Source organism: Alternaria conjuncta (assembly GCF_024043145.1).
Source record: "Alternaria conjuncta strain BMP 0040 chromosome Unknown scaffold_23, whole genome shotgun sequence".
NCBI lineage: Eukaryota > Fungi > Ascomycota > Dothideomycetes > Pleosporales > Pleosporaceae > Alternaria > Alternaria conjuncta.
In genome coordinates, this window is record NW_026250112.1 from 295,360 (window position 1) to 317,713 (window position 22,354).

The 22,354-nt window shown below is 53.7% G+C and overlaps 8 protein-coding genes across 8 annotated transcripts; 3 read left to right on the top strand and 5 right to left on the bottom strand.

The window, feature by feature from the left end:
* Positions 1–44: 44 nt before the first annotated feature.
* J4E85_010457 (uncharacterized protein) lies at positions 45–550 on the top strand (the record flags this gene model as incomplete). Its single annotated transcript, XM_051474666.1, has 2 exons — positions 45–66; positions 306–550. 2 exons carry the CDS (start codon positions 45–47, stop codon positions 548–550), a joined length of 267 nt encoding a protein of 88 aa, XP_051321586.1.
* Positions 551–1,711: 1,161 nt separating this feature from the next.
* On the bottom strand, positions 1,712–5,095 carry J4E85_010458 (uncharacterized protein; the record flags this gene model as incomplete). Its single annotated transcript, XM_051474667.1, has 1 exon — positions 1,712–5,095. The coding sequence occupies one exon, from the start codon at positions 5,093–5,095 to the stop codon at positions 1,712–1,714; it is 3,384 nt and encodes a 1,127-aa protein (XP_051321587.1).
* A 2,149-nt stretch (positions 5,096–7,244) lies between these two features.
* MET26 (homocysteine methyltransferase Met26) lies at positions 7,245–9,643 on the bottom strand (the record flags this gene model as incomplete). Its single annotated transcript, XM_051474668.1, has 3 exons — positions 7,245–9,212; positions 9,263–9,364; positions 9,413–9,643. 3 exons carry the CDS (start codon positions 9,641–9,643, stop codon positions 7,245–7,247), a joined length of 2,301 nt encoding a protein of 766 aa, XP_051321588.1.
* A 935-nt stretch (positions 9,644–10,578) lies between these two features.
* Positions 10,579–11,534, top strand: J4E85_010460 (uncharacterized protein; the record flags this gene model as incomplete). Its single annotated transcript, XM_051474669.1, has 2 exons — positions 10,579–10,687; positions 10,735–11,534. 2 exons carry the CDS (start codon positions 10,579–10,581, stop codon positions 11,532–11,534), a joined length of 909 nt encoding a protein of 302 aa, XP_051321589.1.
* Positions 11,535–12,693: 1,159 nt separating this feature from the next.
* On the bottom strand, positions 12,694–13,241 carry J4E85_010461 (uncharacterized protein; the record flags this gene model as incomplete). Its single annotated transcript, XM_051474670.1, has 2 exons — positions 12,694–12,809; positions 13,055–13,241. The coding sequence occupies 2 exons, from the start codon at positions 13,239–13,241 to the stop codon at positions 12,694–12,696; spliced, it is 303 nt and encodes a 100-aa protein (XP_051321590.1).
* Positions 13,242–14,195: 954 nt separating this feature from the next.
* Positions 14,196–15,842, top strand: J4E85_010462 (uncharacterized protein; the record flags this gene model as incomplete). Its single annotated transcript, XM_051474671.1, has 4 exons — positions 14,196–14,264; positions 14,318–15,246; positions 15,293–15,513; positions 15,565–15,842. The coding sequence occupies 4 exons, from the start codon at positions 14,196–14,198 to the stop codon at positions 15,840–15,842; spliced, it is 1,497 nt and encodes a 498-aa protein (XP_051321591.1).
* Positions 15,843–16,576: 734 nt separating this feature from the next.
* J4E85_010463 (uncharacterized protein) lies at positions 16,577–17,716 on the bottom strand (the record flags this gene model as incomplete). The annotated part of the gene is made up of 1 exon (XM_051474672.1): positions 16,577–17,716. One exon carries the CDS (start codon positions 17,714–17,716, stop codon positions 16,577–16,579), a length of 1,140 nt encoding a protein of 379 aa, XP_051321592.1.
* Positions 17,717–18,612: 896 nt separating this feature from the next.
* J4E85_010464 (uncharacterized protein) lies at positions 18,613–22,105 on the bottom strand (the record flags this gene model as incomplete). Its single annotated transcript, XM_051474673.1, has 2 exons — positions 18,613–21,436; positions 21,483–22,105. 2 exons carry the CDS (start codon positions 22,103–22,105, stop codon positions 18,613–18,615), a joined length of 3,447 nt encoding a protein of 1,148 aa, XP_051321593.1.
* Between the last annotated feature and the right edge of the window lie 249 nt (positions 22,106–22,354).

The following is a 22,354-nucleotide window of genomic DNA, read 5'->3' on the forward strand; positions in this document are numbered from 1 at the left end:
TGTAACACCATCTTTAGAAATGAGTGCAGATATGGAATGTGTGCATGGCCATGCGTCCTGATCTTAGTATGTCCGCCTCCCACAACGATAGACACAAAGCTACGTAAGTACGTAACTAGTATACTAAGCTGACCACTACTAGAATAACGACGATGATTATACACCAGATCACAACCACGAACAACGACAGTCCTTCATCCATCCCCTCCCTTCTCACCCTTTCACTCTCAACTCTATCTCTCCACCTCGCAAACCACCATTCATGCTGTCTATCACTGCTTTTATCTCTCTCCAATCCCTGTAAGCCACATACAAAACCACCATATTCGACGTCATCTTCGCCCGTGTCATCCTCTTCCCTACCTTTTGTACGCCCAATTTCACTGCCATCGCTATCCCCATCCCAATCCCCGCGATGATCAAAACACCACAACTCCACCACCCAGCCAGGTCGCACCCGGGCATCCCAGTCTCCACTCGTAATCTGCATATCTTCGATGACATCCCAGAGTGCGTCGACGATGATGCTGTCGAGTGCCAGTTTGTGTAATAGGGTGTTGATATTGGTCCATCTGGAGTAGGAGGTGTAGGGGACATGTTTGGTGAGGATACTGTCTTCGAAGATGAAGGTCAAAGTGATTGATGTTGGTAGTGATGGAAGTCCAACGTCTTGCCCTAGCAGGTGGAGCTCAACTCCGGAGTCGACGCGAGAAGGTGTTGTTTTAGGATCATATTTCTTGTCGGCTTCCTTTTTCGATATGCCGCAGACGAGACAGCATAGTATCCAGTCTATGAGACGATTATACCAGTCGACATAGGTGGTCTGTGTCGAGCTAGATTTGGTGGCCGAGTAATGAACTTTATATCCGGTATCGTTCCCGGAGCAGGCTTCTGCGCTTGTCTTTTTTCTAGCATCGCTTTCTTCGTTTGATATCTGCATTCAGTATGGGGCGCGATCGTGCATTCATATTCGAATCTAACTTTCCGGCGCCCGTGTCTTCCCTTCATAACTCCTACCGCCCCGCCACCCAGCTCTACTCCTCTGATAGCAAGATTCTAGTCGAACGACCACATGTCCTGAACAAAGAGTATTACTCGCCATCCCTGATTCTCCCGCTGCCTCTCGCACAAGCACTCAAAAACACATGGGATGGGTACAAGCGCCGTGTACCTCACGGCTCTCCCATATTACTCATGGAGATCAAAGGTGTATATGAATCGAACGATGCGGAAGCGTAGCACCAACCCCACGAATACTACAATTATGCATAAGATGACAGGCTTTGATGATGCTGAGTATGTGATACCAAACCCACATTATCCATAACCGCCCCGTATGAACAAAGGATGACTTCATCACACTCTCACGGAACGCGCTTTCCGTGTTACACCCGCGGCACCGGGGAAGGAAGGGGAAAGGCGGCGACGGGACGAACTCTCCACTCCCTTCCAAGGATTTTGCACATGTTAGGAAGGGAGGCTAAGAGCACACCTTCCATGGAATGAATGTATAATAAGAATTTGGAGTCATTTCTACATCCTAACTACATCGCTTCGTCTTCGTCTAAAAACGACCGTGGAACACATCAACACTAAACCGTGCTACTACGTAAACACAAACATCGAGGATATCTATCCATCCTAAACGCCAATCGCTATCCCTAGATCATCAAAAAAAGAAGCTCGTACAACCGAAAACATCATCATCAAATCACTCCCTCTCCTTCTCTTTCCCCTTCCCATTCCCCAGCGGACTCATCCCCGCACCACTCCCCAACCTCGCACTCCTAATACTCGTCTGCCTCGCCAAACTACTCTGACTAGCCTTCCCCCTAACCTTCAAGCTCTTAATAGAATTCGAGGGACTGGGTCTAGGACTCATCCTAGGTGTACTCCTACCACTCATCTGTTCAAACCTCCCCGCGAGATCTTTCACGCGCGTAGGCGACATGTTGGCATCATCCCCAGCATCCCGTGGAGGAACATCACTCAATATGCTCGCGCCATCGATATCCGCATTAACGACTCTGAGCTTGCTTTTTGGAACTGTGAACATGACCTGTACGACGCGGCGCTCAACTGCGGCTTCGACGTCCCAGTCCGCTTCGCTGGCGGGGGTGCAGGGACGGTCTCTTTCATCTCCTCGGTCGTGTGAAGGTGGTACGCCTAGTTGGTCTGGGGAGATGGGTGTACGTGGGGTAGGTAATCTCTCCTCGCTGTTGATCGTAACGAGGAGGTTGCTGCCACGTTCGCGCCACTCTTGACGCGCGCGTTCACGCTCGAGTATGGCAATGTCTTCGGGCGCGCCCCAGTCGTCGCCTGCGGTACGGCGCCAGGCGGGGTCTTGTTCTTCTTCGAGCCAGTCTTGCTTGCCGCGGCGGTTGCGCCAGAAGCTTGCGTCTGAGGCGGCGCGTTGGGGTGTCGAATTTGTAGTCGCTGGAGCAGGCAAGGATTTTCTGTTGATGGAGCGGGGAGAGGGGTCGACGGGAGAGGTGGGATCGTCTCTGTAGGGCTCGTGGTAAGTTGGTGCTGTTGTGAGGGAGCGCGTGCGTTCGGCGCTTGAGACGGAGCGTGTCAATACTCTGCGGACGCTGCCTAGCCAGCTCATTCTGCGCTCTCTGGTTGCAGGACGAGGGGCTGATGATAGGTCTAGTGCGAAGGATGTTGCTGGCGTGGCTGTGGCTGCGCGACTGTTGCTGCGGTCCGAGTCGCGGTGAGTCGTTGAACCGGATGAACTGGTGTCGGGTCTTGATCGCTCTGGGTTTCCACCGAGAAGTACCTCGCCTTCTGCTTGTAGACGGGAGAATGATGATTGTGCGGTGCGGAATGAGTCAACATCCTGCTCTCCTTGCAGGCTACTGAAGGACTGCGTGCGCGGGTCTTCTGGTGAATGTCGGCCAGGCTTGTCATGAGTGGGACTTGTATCAGGCGTTTTGAATGGGTTGGCACGCATGGCTGTGTTCAACATAGGACCCGAACGCATAGATGCACTGCGCCCAACGCCGCCATTAGATGAAGTCCATGACAGCGTACTCCTCTCGCTGAGGTTCGAGCTTGTACGTTCCGAAGTAGACTTGTCAGGCGATAGTCTTCCAGCTGAATTGGTGTTAACCTCATAGCTCTGGTGTTGAGGCGACGGAGACGCTGAATGAAGAGCATTCCTGTTGCGTCCAGGAGATTCGGTGAAGGGGTCCAGAACAGGAGCGTTGTCAAGGATTGCCGACCCAGATCTTTGTCGTGTCTCTGCCATCTCCTGATGCCTGCCCGGTGTGTTGTTGTCGTGCGCTGACTCCTCATCAGGTTCCTCTTCCAACTCATCGATAGGATGTATGCTTCCTGGACCTCGGGGCCTGCCCATGGCGTACTGAGGTCTACCGCTCAAGTTGCGTCGGAGTCCACGCGTCGGACTTGGGACCTCGACGAGTAGTCCAGTTCTTTCCACATCGCCCCGGGTGGTGGCCTTCCATCCTTGTCCACCCTGCGTACCGGCTGGGAAGTAGTAAGGTCCGTTCTGATCGGTAATATAGTCCAGAGCATCCGAGTTTCCGCCGCGGCCATCAAAGCTTTGAGGGTAGTCTTCGGCATTGTATCTGTGAGTAGTGTAGGAGATCTCTTGCAGTTGCTTTTCGCGGAACTCCCTTCGCTTCTTCATACGCCTAGCATACCACATGTAGAGCGCGAACACTCCACATATCGCAGCCAAACCGATACCAACACCGACACCCAAGCCAGCCTTTTGTCCAGTCGTAGACAACAGGCCCCTACTGGCAGACTCTGACGGCGAGTCTTTGACCGGGGGAGTATAATCCGAGATCCAGGTATTCGATGTGACGTTAAGGAAGTAGGTCTGCGTGTTTGCTGCTGGCGCAACCTCTCTTCGCCGTGTGCCGGATGATGAAATAGAATAGCCCCCGGTAATCATCAGTACACCTCCTGGGAGCATGGCCGCTCCATGGCCATAGAGACCACCGTCATTCGGCAGTCCGGTACCAGTAGTAGATGGAACTACCCACTCCCAGTCACCAGCACCACCATAACCATCTGCGACGCTCAGTATGGCGAACTGAGGGTCTGCCGGTGTATTGATGTCGCCCACCCAACCCCCGACTACAATGATCTGCTGGCCATCCGGACTCAGCACAGCGGTATGACCGGAACGAGGATCGATCGAGGTGACGTCTGCTCGAATAGCTAGGTCTGTACGGGAAGTGTCAGGTTGGTCGACGCCGATAAAGGTCCAGCCCTGTTCCGGAAGGGAAAAGAGCGCAATCTGTGACATGTTGATAAAGGCAGCACTGGTGTGGCCTCCGATGAGGACAAAGTTTTGCTGTTGTATCTGTGTGCCATCGCTTCGATCGGAGAACGTAGGCGAAAGACCAGTGATGGTAAATCCAGCTTCGGGTATAGGCGGTCCGCGGCTGGACGAGACGTCGATGTCGTAGTTGAGTGGCTTACTCGTATCCTCCGATGGTTGTACGGTGACCATGAAGTTGGAGTAGTTGGCTGCAGATTGCCAGTCGCTCGCAGTCTCGTTCTGATCAGGGCACATGCCACCGAAGAAGTATGCGCCGGTATTCGCAGCCTTTCCTCCGACGATAGACGAGAACGTCATGCCACCGCTGAGGTAGTTCGCGCCCATGATGGACGTATGCGAACTGTCGACCACCGAAACATCCTGCTTGCTCCAACTGCCCTTGACGACATTCTCTGAAGTATCCGGTACAAAACTCCACAACTCCCCACCACTTGCACCCAGAGTGCAGTCGCCAGTGTACACCGTCAGGTTGCCGTCGTGGTCGAGAACCGGGGTGAAGGCGCGCGGGGCATTGTCGTCGAGGAAGGGCAACGTTGCGTAAAGTGTGTTGTAGGGCAGGTTCGACGCTTTGACTTGGGACGATAGATCGATGGTGCTCAGGGCGAACTGCGTGGACGATTGCGACGACGGGCGGAAGACGTAGAGGGTATCATTGTTTTGAAGGAGACGTGTCGGGTTGTATGGCATCTGGGCGGCGACGGCAGACAGCAGTAGCGAAGTCGATAATAATGGTAGCCATTGCATCCGAAGTTCGATAGGCAGCCTTAGTGATGTCGACATAGTGGTGGTATGAAGCGCGAGGACCTTCACCTCGAATGCTGGAGATGACGTCCCATGAACCACGACTCTTGAGAATTGCGGGACAGGTAGTACGACGCAAGCGATAATACGGGTGGAGTTGGGGATGTGCAGATACAAGTCGGGTGGTGGGCTCAGATCTGCGGTTCATGCACGGGACCGCGAGGTGGCTGGTCTGTCAACAGAGGCCCAGCCCGCAACGCCCTCGACCCTGGCCAAAAGCCTACGACTAAGTTGCGCAACGCGCTATTCTAGCGCTTGTATTTCGGTGCGAGGCGTCCATCGGTCCAATCAGTATTGCATGCCACGATCGGGAGCCGTTCCGAACGCGTCTGGGCCTGATTTGCCCTGATTTACGCACGCCAAGCTGGTTAGTAAACAGGGTCGTTCGGGGCAACGGCTTTTCGTGGCGTGCGCGCATCATAGCATGTGAAGATATAGCCCACCCATCGCCGTCGGACTTAGAATGCTTCAAAAAGTAATTGTTCCGTCTTACGTTGTCGGAGAAACAATCACCATCTTGACAACATTGCGCGACATACTGCGTAGCTCAAAAGTTGAGATGTGAGGAGGTTGGTGGAAGGTCGGTGGTATGACAGCATCATCGTCAGCACGAACGCGCGCAGCCCCCCCACCTTCCAAGGTTGCCTGCCGCCTTCCACGCGTAAACCTTCCCATCCGCTTTTTTGTTTCAGATACACGACACATCAGCTGAGATCTATTGACAATTCGGGCCTTTGGTGGTCGAGAGAACTTTGGAAGCCGTCCGAGACGCGCAGCAATCGCTGTTATATACTCACTTATAAGTCGCACCCCCCATGTACGTCCATTGTATATATGCGATCCAGAAAATCCTAGTTCTATTTTCATCCGATAGCACTGCGATGACCTGTAAGATAACTGACTGAGGTTTGAAGTGAAATTTAGTCGTCGAGAAGGTTTTCGTGTGCTGGGGACGCGCCGACATACTACTGTTACCTGAGCTTGACTTACATCCATCATCGCCGTGGTTGGAAAACGTGGTTGGGATACTTGCATTGCGATTATGTGCAAAAGTCACGCAGCGACTTTGTGCCTGCAATGAAGCACCAGTACTTTCATCAAAAGCAGTTATCGTTTTCGCTGCTTCTTAATCGGACACGTTTGTCAATGTTTATGCTGCTAGTATTATAGGCGGGGCAAGCCGCTCACCGCGCCATATCCAGAAGGCATTATGTAGGTCATCGCAGTATTATAGAATATGAATAGAACAACGAGTTAAAATTAGGTATGCAGAATCTGTGCATACAGCGGTGTAGAAGCAGCAAGAGTACATAGGAGCTTCATTGTCTTTACATCTCTTCTTGCTCTGAGCTGAGATCGACGCAGAGGCAGAAGTAGACCCTCGTAGCTTAGATCAATACCTCAAACCTCCTATCATACAACCGCGAAAGTAATGTTGAGCATGTCTCTTCGCCCATCTCATGGTGTACCATGAGGAGCAACATCGCAAAACCAGACCACTGTTTTCACCAACAACCAATGATCATCTATCGCATATGTTTCGCATGACAAATAGCGCAATGCAAGGAGAAGGCGATGATCTGCTGGAGTCATCGTGAACGAAGTGCGCAAAGGCCTCAAACGGGGTTTCTAGTATCAAGGAGCAGAGGTTGAAAGAAGAAATTATATACCAGAGCTAGCAGCAGGGAGCAGTAAGACCATCATCACACATGTAGACAATGAATTCATCACGCATGGAACCCAGTTTATAGAGCGACACTGACATATTTTCATTCAGCTCATCCTATATCAAGATGATATCGTCTACTCTACACCGACAGAGCTCTTGCTCCATCATCACATACTATCTTATCTCCCTGCGACAATCGTCACACACATAGTCCCCATCAAAATCAAAACGCCAAAGCCAGCCCATTCGCTGCTTGTGATGAACGCCGATGTTGAGATGCGTCCATACACACCTCTCTTCAATCCTTTTTGCACCGCCAAACGACCCATGATGCAGGTTGAACTTTTGGGTATCATAACTAGTCATTACACACATTACAAAGCTGCATGTTGATATGCTGCTTGAACTGACCCCGTTGATGAAACGAGGTCAAAGAGGATATGCTAAATAGCAAAGAGCCTAAGAAGAGTACTTCTCGCGGTAGAACTTGGCCGCGTTGACAAGGTTGACAAGCGCTGCCTTGGTCTCCTTCCACTGACGGGTCTTGAGACCGCAGTCGGGGTTGACCCAGAGCTGCTCAGGCTTGAGGTAGGTGAGCATCTCGGCGAGACGGTCCTTGATCTCCTGCTCGGAGGGGATACGAGGGGAGTGGATGTCGTAGACACCGGGGCCAATGTGGCGAGGGTAAGCCTTGTCCTCGAAGACCTTGAGGAGCTTGGCGTCGCTCTTGCTGTTCTCGATGGAGAGGACGTCAGCATCGAGCGCGGCAATGGCGTGGAAGAAGTCCTGGAACTCGGAGTAGCAGAAGTGGGAGTGGATCTGGGTAGAGTCCTGGACACCAGCGCAGGCGAGCTTGAAGGAGTCGACAGCCCATGAGAGGTACTTCTCGCGCTCAGTGCCGGCACGGAGAGGGAGACCCTCACGGAGAGCGGGCTCGTCGACCTGGATGACGTAGATGCCAGCAGACTCAAGGTCAACAACCTCGTCGCGGAGGGCGAGAGCAAGTTGCTGGGCCTGGACAGACTGGTGGACATCGTCACGGGGGAAGGACCATCGGAGGCAGGTGATGGGTCCAGTAAGCATACCCTTCATGGGCTTCTTGGAGATGGAGGCGGCGTACTTGGACTCCTTGACGGTCATGGGAGCAGGGCGCGAGATGTCACCGACGATGATCGGGGGACGGACGCAGCGGGATCCGTAAGACTGGACCCAACCCTTGGTGGTGAAGGCATAACCGTCAAGGCGCTCACCGAAGTACTGCACCATGTCGTTACGCTCGGGCTCGCCGTGGACGTAGACGTCAAGGCCGAGCTCGTCCTGGATCTTAACGACCTCCTCAATCTCCTTCTCGATGAACTTCTCGTACTCCTCGGGTGTGATCTCACCCTTGGTGAACTTGTTACGCGAGATACGGATCTCCTTGGTCTGGGGGAAGGAGCCGATGGTGGTGGTAGGGAACATGGGGAGGTTGAGGTGCTTCTTCTGCTGAGCGTAACGCTCGGGGAAGCCAGACTTGCGCTCGTGCTGCTCAGGGGTGACGCTGGCCTGGCGGTCCTTGACAGCCTTGTTGTTGGTGCGCTCAGATGAGGCACGAGCCTGCATCGACTTGGCGTTGGCCTCAAGAGCCTCACGAACGGATGATGGGCCGTCGTTGACAGCCTTGGCGATGACAACGACCTCGGAGACCTTCTGACAAGCGAAGGAGAACCAGTCCTTGACCTCCTCGGGCAGCTTCTTTTCGCTGTCGAGAGAGTGGGGAGTGTGGAGAAGGGAGCTGGAGGTGGCGACGAGGACACGGTCCTTGCCGAGCTTCTGGACAGCAGTCTCAACAATCTCGATGGCGTTCTTGAAGTTGGTCTTCCAGATGTTGCGGCCATCGACGACACCGACGGACAGAACCTGGCTGGAGCCAAGCTTGCCGATGACGCTCTCGAGCTGTTCAGGGTTCCTGACAAGGTCGATGTGAATACCAGCAACACCCTGGAGGCTGGGGAAGACCTCGAAGTTGTGGACAATGTCACCGAAGTAGGTGGCGAGGACAAGCTTGGGCAGACCGCTGCCGACGAGCTTCTCGTATGCGGGCTTGAAGGCATCCTTGACCTTCTGGGGGAGGTCGTAGACGAGGACAGGCTCGTCAATCTGGACGTACTCGGCACCAGCCTCCTTCAGCTTCTGGAGGAGCTCGACGTATACCGGCAGCAGCTTCTCGAGAAGGGTGATGGGGTCGACGGACTGGCCACGGTCGGCCTTGCCAAGAGCGAGGAAGGAGACAGGTCCGATGAGGACGGGGCGGGTGGTGATGCCAGCCTCCTTGGCCTCGAGGAACTCAGCGACGGGCTTGGGGTTCTCGGCGAGGGTGAAGGTCTGGTTGTCTTGGAGGGTGGGCTTGACGTAGTGGTAGTTTGAGTCGAACCACTTGACCATCTCCTGTAGTGGGGTTAGATGGTGTTGATAACTCCCGAACGTTCGGGACTTACCAGCGAGGGGACGTCGACACCGTCCTTCTGGTGGCCACGGCCCATGGCGAAGTACTCATCGAGCTTGTGCAGCGAGTGCTTGGAGTAGCGCTCTGGGATAGCCTAGTCCTGTTAGTCGACTGCAGCGGGTATTAGATGACGTGTGCTTACGTTGAAGAGCTGGATGTGGTCGAGGAGGTGGTCGTAGAAAGCGAAGTCGTTGCTGGGAATGACATCGACGCCGGCGTCCTTCTGGATCTTCCAGTGCTCCAACCGCAGACGCTTGCCCTCCTTGATCAGGTCGTCGCGCGAGAGCTTGTCCGCCCAGTAGGCCTCGTTGGCCTTCTTGAGCTCACGGTCCGCACCCATGCGGGGGAAACCGAGTACTGAAGAGTGTACCATTGTGATGTGATTGTCCGATGCGGACAACTGTGATAATTGGGGGATGGGTAGGATGTGGTAGAGGGGAGGGGGAAGAGGGTGAGGGAGGAAGGTGGGATGTAGGAGGAAGAGTGGTAGCGGATGGTGTGCTTTATGTTTTTTGCTGGCGTATGCAGCAACGTCGCGGGGTTGGCGCCTACGTGGCTCCGATTCGACGGTGCACTCACCGCCCTCAACTTTATTCTGCAACGGCGAGAACAATCCGCCGTTCGTCAGGGCTTCCCTCAATCTACGCAGTGTGGAGCGATTATCTTGGACTATCCTGCTACTTTAGCGCTCCCATGCCCACAGCTATCGCGCACTAGCTCTGCTAATGCTAAGTTCTCCCCAAAGCGACATCGGCGGAGGGGCGCTCGGGGCCTTGGCGGTGACGAGCTTGCGCAACATCAAGCGTGTCCGGTGAGAACTCGGATGTTTCCACAGCACAGGGACGAGGCGCCCTGTAAAGATTCACGCAGGAACGATCCCTTCTCGACTGGGTGTTGGGTATTGGCCATGGCTAACACGTCGTCCATGACAGCATGAATCAGCTCCGCGCCAGCTCTTAGCGGGTTCTGCATCTCAACAGGCATCTTCTGGGTTAGCTCAGACCCTGAAGATCATCGACATCGGGACAATGCCATCAACTCGTCTCGAGCAGAACACCAAGGCGGCATGCGAGTCAGGTGCCGTCGGTGGTTTGTACTGCAGCTCTTCTCACGATGGTCGGTAAATGTCCGAGCGAAGGGTTCACGACGAGGCGGCGGAACCACCGAGTACTTGCCTTATTTAGCTGTCTCCACAACCCCGCATCATGTATAAAACCCCGCCATCAACAAGCCAAGTAGACAATAACAAGCGCAACAACCCCCCGAGCCAGTGAAATAAACACGGATAATATTCGCACGCATATCAAAATGGCTTCAAGACCGACTCACACCCGAACCGCTTCCACAAACCTGGCCGGCAGCTCAGGCCAGCGCGTGCTGGAGGGACGAAATGCCATCATAACCGGAGCATCTCGAGGTATTCCAGCCACACACCCAAACTACATCCACTTCTAACACCCCCAGGAATCGGCGTAGAAATCGCCCGCAACCTCGCCAGCAAAGGCTGCAACGTCGTCATAAACTACACCTCCGACTCCTCCTCTGAGACCGCCTCCTCCCTCGCCTCCGAACTCAGCGCCGAATACGGCATAAAAGCCATCAGCGTACAAGCAAGCATGGGTTCAGAAAACGGCCCCGCCCACCTCGTCGAAGTAACCAAGAACAACTTCCAGCACCCCAAGACGGGCAAGTTCCAACTCGACATCATCATCAACAACGCGGGCGTCGCTGGAAACAACTACGTCGAGAACGTGGATTGCGAGGACTTTGCTAGGCAGTTCAATATCAATGTACGGGGGCCGTTGCTGCTGGTGAAGGCTGCGACGCAGTACTTGCCGAATGATCGATCGGGCCGTATCGTTAACCTCAGCTCTGTGAGTTCGAGCCTGGGATACAAAGGCCAGTCTATCTACGGGGGCACAAAGGCAGCGTTGGAGAGCATGACGAGGACGTGGTCGCGCGAGTTGGCGGAGCGCTGCACGGTCAATGCGATTAACCCTGGTCCTGTTGCTACGGATATGTACTGGAGTAACGACGACGCGTTTATTGCGCAGAACAAGCCGTTTATCGAGAATACGCCTCTAGCGGCGCCGAGGAAGGGCATTGATCCGGAGAGGATATATGAGGCGTCGCAGGGTGCTGGTGGACGGCCGGGGTATAGCGAGGAGATTGGGGGTGTAGTGGGGATGTTGTGTTTGCCTGAGGCGGGGTGGACTACTGGAAGTGTGATTTGCGCGAATGGTGGCATGAAGTTCAGCTTTTAGATGCTGACAGCAATAGCAACTACACAAATATCATGTTAAGAGAATATTCTTTACTTGATGTAATACCTACATCACCGCACATGTGTAACGCTCTGCCGTACCTCCCCCTTCCGACCCTCCCAAACCTCACTCTCGATAACCACACTCGACGTCTTCCTAATCCCCCCACCTACATCTTCTCTCACAACAATCCCTCGTTCAGAATCCCTATCACACATCCACCCTGCACCCATCCTCTCCTCGCTCTCCACGCTGACACCATCATCCTCTACATGTTCATACCTCATCGTCGATTTAGTCCGCGAGCCAATGGTTTTGAGCTCGGATTGATGCTGCGAGTCATCCGCATCACATCCTCCTGCACTACGGCTTTGCTTGGTACCGCGACTTCGATTCCGACTACTGCGTAGCGTAGATTCGCCGATGAGGTGGGGGGCAACGTGTCGGAAGAAGAGGCGCATGGTGGGGAGGCAGCCGGTTATTATCACGAGGTTGGCTTCTATGAGGCTATCAGGATGTTAGTCGGGGTACTTGATGGTGACAAGATTGGGTGGACGTCGCTATGAAGATTCTGCTTTCGGATACAGGGTGGAATACGATGTGATGAACTTACATCCAGATACCCGGCAAGACGATTGCCCATGTTTGATCGATGGTCTGCAGCATAGGGAAGAGAAGGGCGAGACGAACGCCACTTGTTATGCACGTTCTGTCGCTTCTGTCAGCTCATGCTTTCCATCTCCACCATCTTTTGGGTCGGTTGCCACCTACAGCGAGCCCACCCCAAAAATACATATCAACCCCATCTTCTGCGCCCTTGGCATCTGCAACCTAACCACCATCGGCACCGGCAGAACCAGCAACAAGATATCCGTCGCCATATTCAACACCGCCGTCGCCATATAAAGCGGTGTTCTATCAATACAACTTCCTTCGATGATCGTAACATCCCAGTTCCGTCGGAAAGGCGTACAAGCGAAGATCAGGGGGAAGACAAGGGCAATGTTGTAGCCGACAACGAGGAACATGCTAGCGTAGACACATGATTTGAACCACCGGAGGTGCGAGAGGCGGAGGTAGAAGAAGAGGAGGGAGAGTTTGGCGCTCGCGAGGAAGGGGCAGTAGATTATGCTTGCTACGCTGATCAACTGTTGAGTGGTTAGTCGGGATTGTTGGGGAGGAGTCGATGGGCGGTGCTTACGTTCATGGTGGAATTGACGCGGTGGCCAGTTAGTTCCCAGATGTGGACGCCGAGTGTGCCGCGGCCGTACTGGACTGCTGGGTGGTTAGATCGCGGATGGTGGAAGTGGGCCTCGGTATACGCACAGAGAATTGGAACCTGTATTGCGATGGAGAAGCACTGTAGGTTTGATCGTTAGTACGATCTGTCGAACTATCAGTCTTCTTCAAGCTGCGATGCGACGCACCCAGGCTATGAGCAGCGCTACTATAGATGTTGTTAGGAATTGCATGTAATGTTTATAATCTTTCACGATGTTGACCAGAGCGGGTGAGCTTACTATCATCTGATGTGAAGTTCTTCGCTAGCCTCGTCTTCGTGTAGACGCGTATAGCCATAAAGATGGCGGCGATGATCATGCCCAGGGTGCCAATCCAGAAGTTAGCAGCCTCGCCCGATCGCTGCGGGTTATCAACATCAACGGTGTATCCAGGCGGAGCGGGAAAAATGGGCTTGTCCATATCCATGATGCAAATATGTGGAGAAAGTGTGCGTTCTGCTAATCGGCGAAGCTGTTGTGTGTCTGTATTTCAATTCAAATTCTCGTCCCCATCATCCGGGTCATCGCAATCCGTCATTTCTTGCTCTGATCAACCGACATACTCAACATGGAACCATGTTCCATGTCACATGAAATCCTGCTGTTGACTGTTGTGTTCAGTCATAGCGCACAAGCAATGTCACTGTATACGCCGCATCGCTTAGGCAGTGAGGCTCACACATGCAGCAAGGGATTGGCCTGGAGTACTGCACCGCCGACCAAGAACTTGGTCAGTATACCTGTGCCACTCCACTGCATCGGAGTCATGACTGTGCATGGCAATAATGGCTCAGATATCTTCCTGTCTGGCGGAATTTTGGGGTGAGCATAAGCATGCCAAGGATGTGGCGTCCATAGATTTAGCCATCCCTTAGGCATCGCATCCATCAGTGTGGTCGACCGAGGTTTCCGAAGCGTTTGTTGATGATCGCTAAAGCAACCGTGCCTCGTTTCCGACTCTCCGCGGTCCGCTCCTCAGGGTCGCGTATGATCCTCAAATTAACTTCTTGTGCCGAGCCGTGTGTAAAGTGATCTCGAACCTATGGAGAAGCATGAGTTCATTGACCCCTGCAAGCCACCTTTTAGCGAACAAATCGACAGCATTGCCGTTTCGTTACCGACGGGTGTATAGCCTTCGCGGCACAGGCCGAACGCCACATTGAGTCCAGTCTTAGACACAATTCTAGCATCCTTCGAGCATCCAGCTTCATCTCATATGTCGAGTCATTGATGAGCAGGAATTGCGCATCCTTGTTGATGTTATTCCCTCAAACTGTTGAGAGATATGAGCGAGTAGAAAAGCATGCCACAACCTGCGTCAAGGTTTCGGTCATCGAGTGTTCCTTGTGTTATCTCTTCACCTATTGGACTGGTTATCATCATGACTCGCTTGTCCCTTACCTTACTTGCCGCAGCGGCTGTCGTCCCATTCGCCCATGCTGACTATTGCGTGAGGCTGCTCCCTAGTTCCCTTCTATCCGAAACATCTGCTAACATCTACAGTGCTCCGCTCTTGCACTCACCTCCCTAAAGAGTAGGCTGCTCTACCCTGGTCAAGACGCGTATGAGACGCGGGAAGATTCCTACTTCGATGTCAAGCAGCAGGTTATCACACCCAACTGCATCGTCCAGCCCAAGACCGCGAAAGAGATCGCCCTTGCTGTCAAGACCCTCACAGCTGCTAGTCGATTGAAGTCATGCAAGTTTGCGATTCGTAGTGGTGGACACACTCCGTACGTTGGAGCCTCAAACATTGAGGATGGCGTAACACTCGACCTGCATTATCTCAGCACCGTCGAGTATGATGCTAAGAAGGCCCTGGTCAAGGTCGGTCCTGCGGCGACATGGAACGACGTATACGACACTCTGGAACCACTGAATGCGATGACGAGTGGTGGGCGTTCGTCCACAGTTGGCGTCGGTGGTCTTACGCTCGGCGGTGGAATCTCATACTTCTCGCCGGGGCGGGGTCTGGTCTGCGACAACGTCATCGAATTCGAGGTTGTCCTTGCTGACGGTCGTATCGTGACCGCGTCCAAGACTTCGCATCCAGATCTCTTTGCTGTCCTCAAAGGCGGCAACAACAACTTCGGTATCGTTACCAGCTTCAAATTCGGCACCTTCGACTACGCCGGCATGTGGGGCGGCCTTGTCATCTACCCAGAGTCGACCATCCAAGATCATTTCAAGGCCCTGATCAACTTCTCCAACAATATTGACAAGGAACCGAAAGGTTCGGCTATCGTCATGCCGGTTTATCAGAGCTCAGCGGGGGCCGACTTGATACTGAACGCGTACGACTATGCTGAGCCAGTATCAAGACCCGCGGCCTATGACGAGTTTTTGGCGATTCCTGGCAACATCTCGGACTCCACAGGTATCAGGAACATGTCATCGCTGGCAGCGGAACTCGCGGGCGCTACTACACACAGGTAAGCTAGCCGCCATTGCTCTTGACAAGTGCTGATCAAGACCTAGCGTATACTTTGGCACACTGACTTTCGCGAACGATCTTCGCGTCATGACCAAAGCCCATGAGATCTACATGGATGTGCTGTCCAACCTAAAAGCCAAGGCTACGGGCGACTGGCAGATCTACGTGCTCTACCAGCCCCTTCCGCCTTCGTACTGGAGGCAGAGCGCGTCCAAGGGCGGCAACATGCTGGGCTTGGAGCGCTTTGGTGAGCAGGTGCTGTGTCGTAAGTTGCTCCGGGATTCTGTAATGACTGCATTCTGATCAGTGACAACAGTATACCAACCCTACATCTCTTGGCAAGGTGCTGAGCAAGACGCGCTCTTCCAAGCCGCAGGCGCCGATCTCATCAACGGAATCCGCGAATATGCTGAGAGCATCGGTGCCGACAACCCATACCTATACCTGAACTACGCGGATAACACGCAAGATCCCCTCGCAAGCTATGGTTCCGCTTCCGTGAAGAAGATGAGGGCTGCAGCGAAAAAGTATGATCCTTCCGGTGTTTTCCAGAAGCTTGTGCCGGGTGGCTTCAAGATCTCCAATGTTCAGTAAATGATGGATGCCTTTCCATAGAACGAATAGATAGCAACGAATGTGTCGGTGTGACAACAACATGACTATATCGTTTCGGGAAGTGCGACTTCCGTTGTGAACGCGTGCATACCGCTTTCGGATGATGTTCCCGGGTGTCAACGTCGCTGTTGGGCTGAAGTCTAAGCAAAAGAGTGTTGCGAAATTTAATCGCGCGATACGAAAAACATGCGAACGGTGGAGATGAGAATTTTGGAGAAGACCCGTTGTTGACGCGTGGCGTCATGAAGGCTGCGGGTGGAGGAAGCAGGGTGGCAGGCAGGCGTGAAAGCCAAAGCCGGATTTCGCTTGGCGGGCCCACTTGGTCGGGCTTGCCATATCTGACGATGCGCACCAAGTCAGCACGCGCCCTACGGTGAAGACCCGTCCATCTTCCGGGCTTCGCGCTCGAGCTTCAAGAGTCTTCGGAAGACGCGCCCCCCGATGCACTCCAAGTATTGTTATATAAGTGCACATATCCTACATCAGCTTGCGTTTAGAACGATGGAAACGTCATTGATACTTCTAGAGGGCAAAACCATCCCCCCAGGGTGCGTCAAGGCACATACTACAGTACCTAGGTATCTACTACCATCATTAAAACAATCCACACCCAATCGCCCCCGTAAGGAGACTGTCAGCTCTCGGCTACGAGCGCGAACTCCTCTGTAGACATTCCAAAATCAATGTATCCGCAACCTCACCCACCCAAAACCTCACCCCTCCCACCCTCCTACACCCCAACCCCTCTCCGCCGCCCTAACCTCCTCCACCACCCCCCTCTCCCTCCCCTCATACGTCCACCCCCTCTCCCCCACCATCCTCCTCTCACATCCCTCCCACAACCTCTCCATTTCCTCATCCCTCTTATTCCATCCCGGTTTCCTAAACACCGGCTTCTCCCATGGGTCATCTGCGGCCCGTTTAATATATCCTTTTGCCTCTTTCCAAACCATAAGTTCGCGCCATTCGCCGATGTGGTAGTAGTCTGAAAGGGAGGGGAGGTGCGGGAAGAGGCGGTGCCATGCTGCGCGGGGGCCTTCGTTGGGTGGTGGTGTGGGGGGTGTGAGGGGTGGGGAGGGGACGGTGGATGAGGAGGAGGAGGAGGAGGAGGCAGCGGTGCGGAGGGCGAGGGTGCGGGCGGCGGTTTCTAGTGCGAGGGCGGAGGAGGATAGTGGTGCGTTTTGGCTCCCAACTGGACGTGGAGCGGTAGCGGCAGCGGAGCGCGTAGCTGGTTTTGATGTAGAACGCGAAGCCGCATGTCCACGTGACCTTGAAGCTCCGCTCGTTTTCTCCCGTGAAATCTCTTCATTTTGAGAGGCTTTCAATGTTTTCGTCCGCTTTCTTCGGCCTCTTTCTTCGACTTGCGCTTCTGCTTCCTGCTCTTGCGCTAAGGCGTCACTTGCCTCTATCACTTCTTCCTGATATAAGAAAAGAGAAACGCGTTTGCGCTTCGGACTATTCACCTTAGGATCTTGAACTTCTTGAACTTTTTGCACCACTTGTGCATCAGCCTTACCTCTGGGCACAACCTGATTCCAAATCCTCACTGGGATAAGCAGTTTAGGTGATTTCTTCTCCTTTGCAGCAACCTCTACTTCCACTTCCACTTCTACTTCCACTTCCACTTCTGGTGGTGGTGGTGGTGGTGGTGAAGAAACAGCCTCTTCCTGCACCCCCTCTTCCTCTTCTACCTCCACATCTTCATCCTCCTCATATGCACTCTCCGTCTCTTCTCCTTGATCAACCCCTTCATCCACACCTCCATCCATCTCGCGATAAGGCAACAGATTCCTCAACAGGTTGGCGTTCATGGCCTGCACTCCAGGGGTGGTGGCTAGGGATTGGAAAGACATGATGTGTAGGAGTCTCGCGTATGTTTTGGGAATCGACTACTTGGATGCGAGTGTGATGTATGAGCCTGGGTGTGGTGTCAAGTGCGTTTGTAGTAGTCGTAGGTGTATGTAGTAAGCAACTGTATGTATCACCCAATCGTATGTAGTAGTTGGGCCGATGTGTAGTCAGTTGAGTGTGTGATGACGGCGTGAATCTACGTAGGTTGACGGTATATAGTCCACTGAGTGTGTGATGACAGCGCGGATGTGAACTGGTTGATCGTATGTATCAGTTGAGCAGGTGCGTGATCCTTCAGCGTGGGTGGTGGTCGAGCGAGCGTGTATAGTTGGCTCAGTGCTTTAGTCAGTGCGTGATGGGTAGCTCTCTGAAAATGGATAAACAGCAGGATATATCCAGACTTATAAACAAAAAGCAGTGTGATAATTCCCAGCGGGCTTGACTGAATGCAACGACTGTTTCCAGAGTTCGCGCTCCCAAGTAGAGACTCGCGCAGTGTGTTTGGACAAGTGCCCCGAAAGCCTACCGCAGATAGTTCCCACGTCAAACGTGGGAGCAGATCACTAGCCCAAGGTCCTCGCCGCACGAGCCACTGGGTTGTTGTGAATTGATAGATGTTTTGGATATCGAGGCATTGCCACTGGTTGCAGAAGTGGAAGTGGGCCGCGGCTCTAATACCCGTGAGTGCATGCCTTGGGTGAGCAAATACACGGCCAATGGAAATTCGAACATTGCACAATCAGCTCGAAGGACGATGACAACACAACGAGAAAAGAACCAAGTATGACGAGTAAATGCTACGGACTGACCTATGCTGACACTAACGATACATTCGTCGCACTGGCGGACCCGAGGAGCAAATATTAGACATTACGACGTGACGCGAATTTGACCCACCTCACTGAGCCGCCACACTTTCCCGCGCTTTTCCACTGTCCATCCTGCTGAAGGACAAGATCCTTTCATGCTCTGTAGCCTCCTGCTGTTTGAACTTGGAAATCAGATCCATGGTGCTTCGTCTAACGCTGACCAAGCTCCGCTCCTCGAAAGCGCTGTCATCTTGACCCAGCGAGCCGAAGCTCCTGGCGCGGCTCCCATTGCTCATCTGACTCATCTGACTAGCGTTGCGCGTGTGTTTGCGCAGATGAGTAGGCAAAGTGCGCGAGTGCACGGACACCTGCCGGCTATCGAATGAGTGCCGATTCTGACGACCAAAGTCCTCGAGAACTCGGTTCGTGTCCATACTCAGACGAGGGTATGCATCGACGCAGTTCTCGTAGTAGGTAGACCAGACACGTGCTCGATCGTTTGCGTGCTGCGCATCAGCTGCGCCATCGCCGAACGACATCTCGTTGAGATTGGGCGCAGAAGAATTGCGCCGTGGACGGAGTGTTGCCATGGAATCCTCCGCTCGTAGATTGCTCCTGGATTTAGTCGTCTTCTTCAAGGTTTCTTGTCTCAGCACGGACTGCTCATCACCTGGGATATATGTGTCAACGTCTCTGTGAACTTCACCCGCCCACACATCAGGCAGGAGCTCGAGCTCAGGATGCTCAAGAATGCCGCCAGATGCGATGGAACTGCGGTGTCCTCTACCATGCCTGCGAAATTCTGTGCTCTGACTCCTGAACATTTTGGTGTAGTTCTTCATGAGGGTCTTGCCGAACGTCATCGAGTTGCTCTTCGCTACACGACCACTGCCAACTTTCTTCTTTTTCTTTTTCTCGCCAGGCAGCAGTAGGGTAGACGGTCTTCTCGCTGTGGGATCGATGAGGTCCTCGTCATCCGTTGCCGAAGCAAACTTGATCGCTGCCTCTAGTGCAAAGTCGCGAGGCTGAACGTTGTCAGCCTTTCCGGCAGAGGCGGTACGGTCATGGCGCGTGTGCGAAGGGTAGCGACCCCAGGCCCCCACGACATCCGTGCTGTCGCCCTGCCGCTCAAATGCATTTGCCACTTCTTGTCCAACGCTAACATCATCACGCCCTACCATAGCACTGCGACGAGACACCATTTTGAACAGCCCCTCGGAGCGCTCTTCACCAGGTGTTTCGGCATGGGGATCCAATGTCGATACCCGTGTGCTAGACCCATCGTCAGCTCGACTAGCTGGATCTAGGCCTTCGACACTGATGCGTCTGACGGAAACGCTGCCGCTACGCTCGCGGAATGGGCTCGCATGGACAGCAAGGTCCCTGTTCTTGGGAAGATAGAGAGATGCTTTCTCGTCTTGATGCGCTTGCAAAGCGCGATCCCATACATGGTTGGCGCCTTTGTTCTTCCCAAGTGCATCTTGTTCAGCCTGCATACTTATCAATGACCGTGACTGACGACGTCCATGATTAACAGGGAGTTCCAGCGTATCAGATGGACCATCGACAGCGGCAAGCGCGACAGTCGAGGAGGCGGAAGCTTCAGATTGTAGATTGGCTTCACTCTGGCTGCGCAGACTTAGGCGCTTCGGATTCAAGAACTTGATGATGGATGCCGACTGTGTCATCTTCTTCTTGGGTGGAGAGGGGCTGAACTCTTCCCGAAATTTGGAGGTCTTGGTATCAGCAACACTGTTCTTGCGTGCTAGCGGCGCGGGCGGTGCAAGAAGCGAAGGCTCGATCGGATGGCCAGTGACAGTTGCGAGGTTGGTAAGACCATGTCGTTTAGCTGGTCTTGGTGTGTCTTCGTTGTCTGTAGGAAAGGAAGCAGAACGTCGAGGCCGTCGTATATCAGCAGAGGAAATGCTGACCGGGCGATTCTCAGTATCAGTGCGCGGTAGAGTCGTCACTGATCCTCCAAAACTATCAGGTGGGCTTTGAGGTCGACTCGAGTAGATGGAAGACGCAACATCAGGTCGGGTGTCAAGATCGTTCGGCAATACCTTACCCCATCTACTCGGAACCTTTGAGCTGGCAAAGCCCGAGCTCGATGTTTGCCGATCATGGCGGGCTAGTTGCTTACTTCGTGGGGAAGTTCGACTCTGGTCTGAGACAGTGCGTTCACGGAATGCGCGAGGCGGAGTTGGGAGCTCTGGTGCATCGGCAAGTTGGTCCCATGAGAGAAGAGACCCGGAGCGTAGATGATGTGAGATGCGCATGCTGTAAAGATGGACAGACCGACGTGGGTTGTCATCATCGTCATCGTCCTCGCCGTTGTGTGCCCCTCCTCGTGCCTTTCGCGGTGAATCTCCACGGAGAGTGCCTCTGATAGATGTAGACGGCCTTGGGGTTGCAGTGGATGTTGGCTGTTGAACGCGGATCTCAATGAGGCGACCACAAGGAGAAGCAGTCGGTCCAAGAGCTCGGTGCGACGATACCGAAGCGGAGCTGCTTCGTTTCTGGTGTCGCTTGTGGCCGTCGTTTTTGAAGGTTGTAACGGATGCTTGTGGGCTGATGTGGCGTGGAGGCACAGGAAACTGCGAAAGACGAAGGCTCTTGTGCATCACCTCAGCCCACGGTATTCCAGCTGAGTCGTGATCGGTAAGGCTTGGTAGTCGTAACGGCGAAAGGGGAGAAGGTTTCGGCAAGCCCATGGATGTAGCCGAATGCGATCGTCTGACCCTGTTATCCTTTCCACCAGGCGTATCCGATCGCAGATTGGGCGTGCTGAACACTTGGCTGAACCGGTGGGAGAAAGGACCGGCGTGTGGTTTATCGATGCTGTAGGGAGGGAGGTCATCATTGAGCTCGCCGCTAATACGGTCTCTCTTCGACGAGTCTGGTGTTGTTTTGCTGGCCATTATTAGTACGACGTGACAACGAGCTCGCAACATCTAACCTTCCGGTAGTGGTAGTCCAATCGATGCTGTGGATACTTGCACGCTTGATAGGTGACTTCTTGCCAATGTTGTTTGCAATTTCGTCAAGTGCCTCAGCATCTGAATCATAACCGCCCTCATCAGGCTTCTTGTCGCTGAGTAGATCCTTCCGTAGGTCATCTTTGGTAATCTGAAGCTGCTGATTCGTTCCGTCTTTCAGCTGCTTGACGACAGTGCCGGCAGCTGGAGTAATGTTCCTTGGTCTCGGCTGCAAATGCGGTGATGAAACGGTCGGAGCTTTCTTAGGAAGCTCTTGCGAAAACTTGCGTCTGATCAGTGAACGCATACTCGTCATCTTGTGTAGACTGCGGATGCTATGCATCGAAGGGCGGCTGAAGCGTGTACGAAGCGTCCGCATTGGCATAGCTCGGTCTTCGTTGGAGTCGCGAGCATTGTGGAAGATCTCATGCAGCTCATGGAGGTCTTCCGAACGGGCACTCGTGAACCGTGAATTGGGCGAGCTAGCATCTTTGGCTAGGAGTGGCCTGTTCACCGGTGTAGGCTGACTGACGCGGGCGTTGGGTAGCTCGGGCGAATCTGAACGATCGTCCTGCTCGGCCGTACAGCACAGCTTGGTCGCCATGATGGCAAGGTGGTGAGGGAAGGATGAGTGGGTGGCTGCACATGGAAAGTTGCTGGTTTGTTGATGGCTGCGTCAGTGCACGTGGAGTGCTTGCCCACAGTCGGAAGCTGGGAAAGAGGGATGGAAACAGGACAGCTTTCCGATCCAACATGAGCTTATGGAAGTGCCAATGGTTGCAGGAGACATAGTAACGTATGAGAAAGCGGATCTGATGACGAGGAGCAGACACAGTGGCGTGAGATGCTGCAT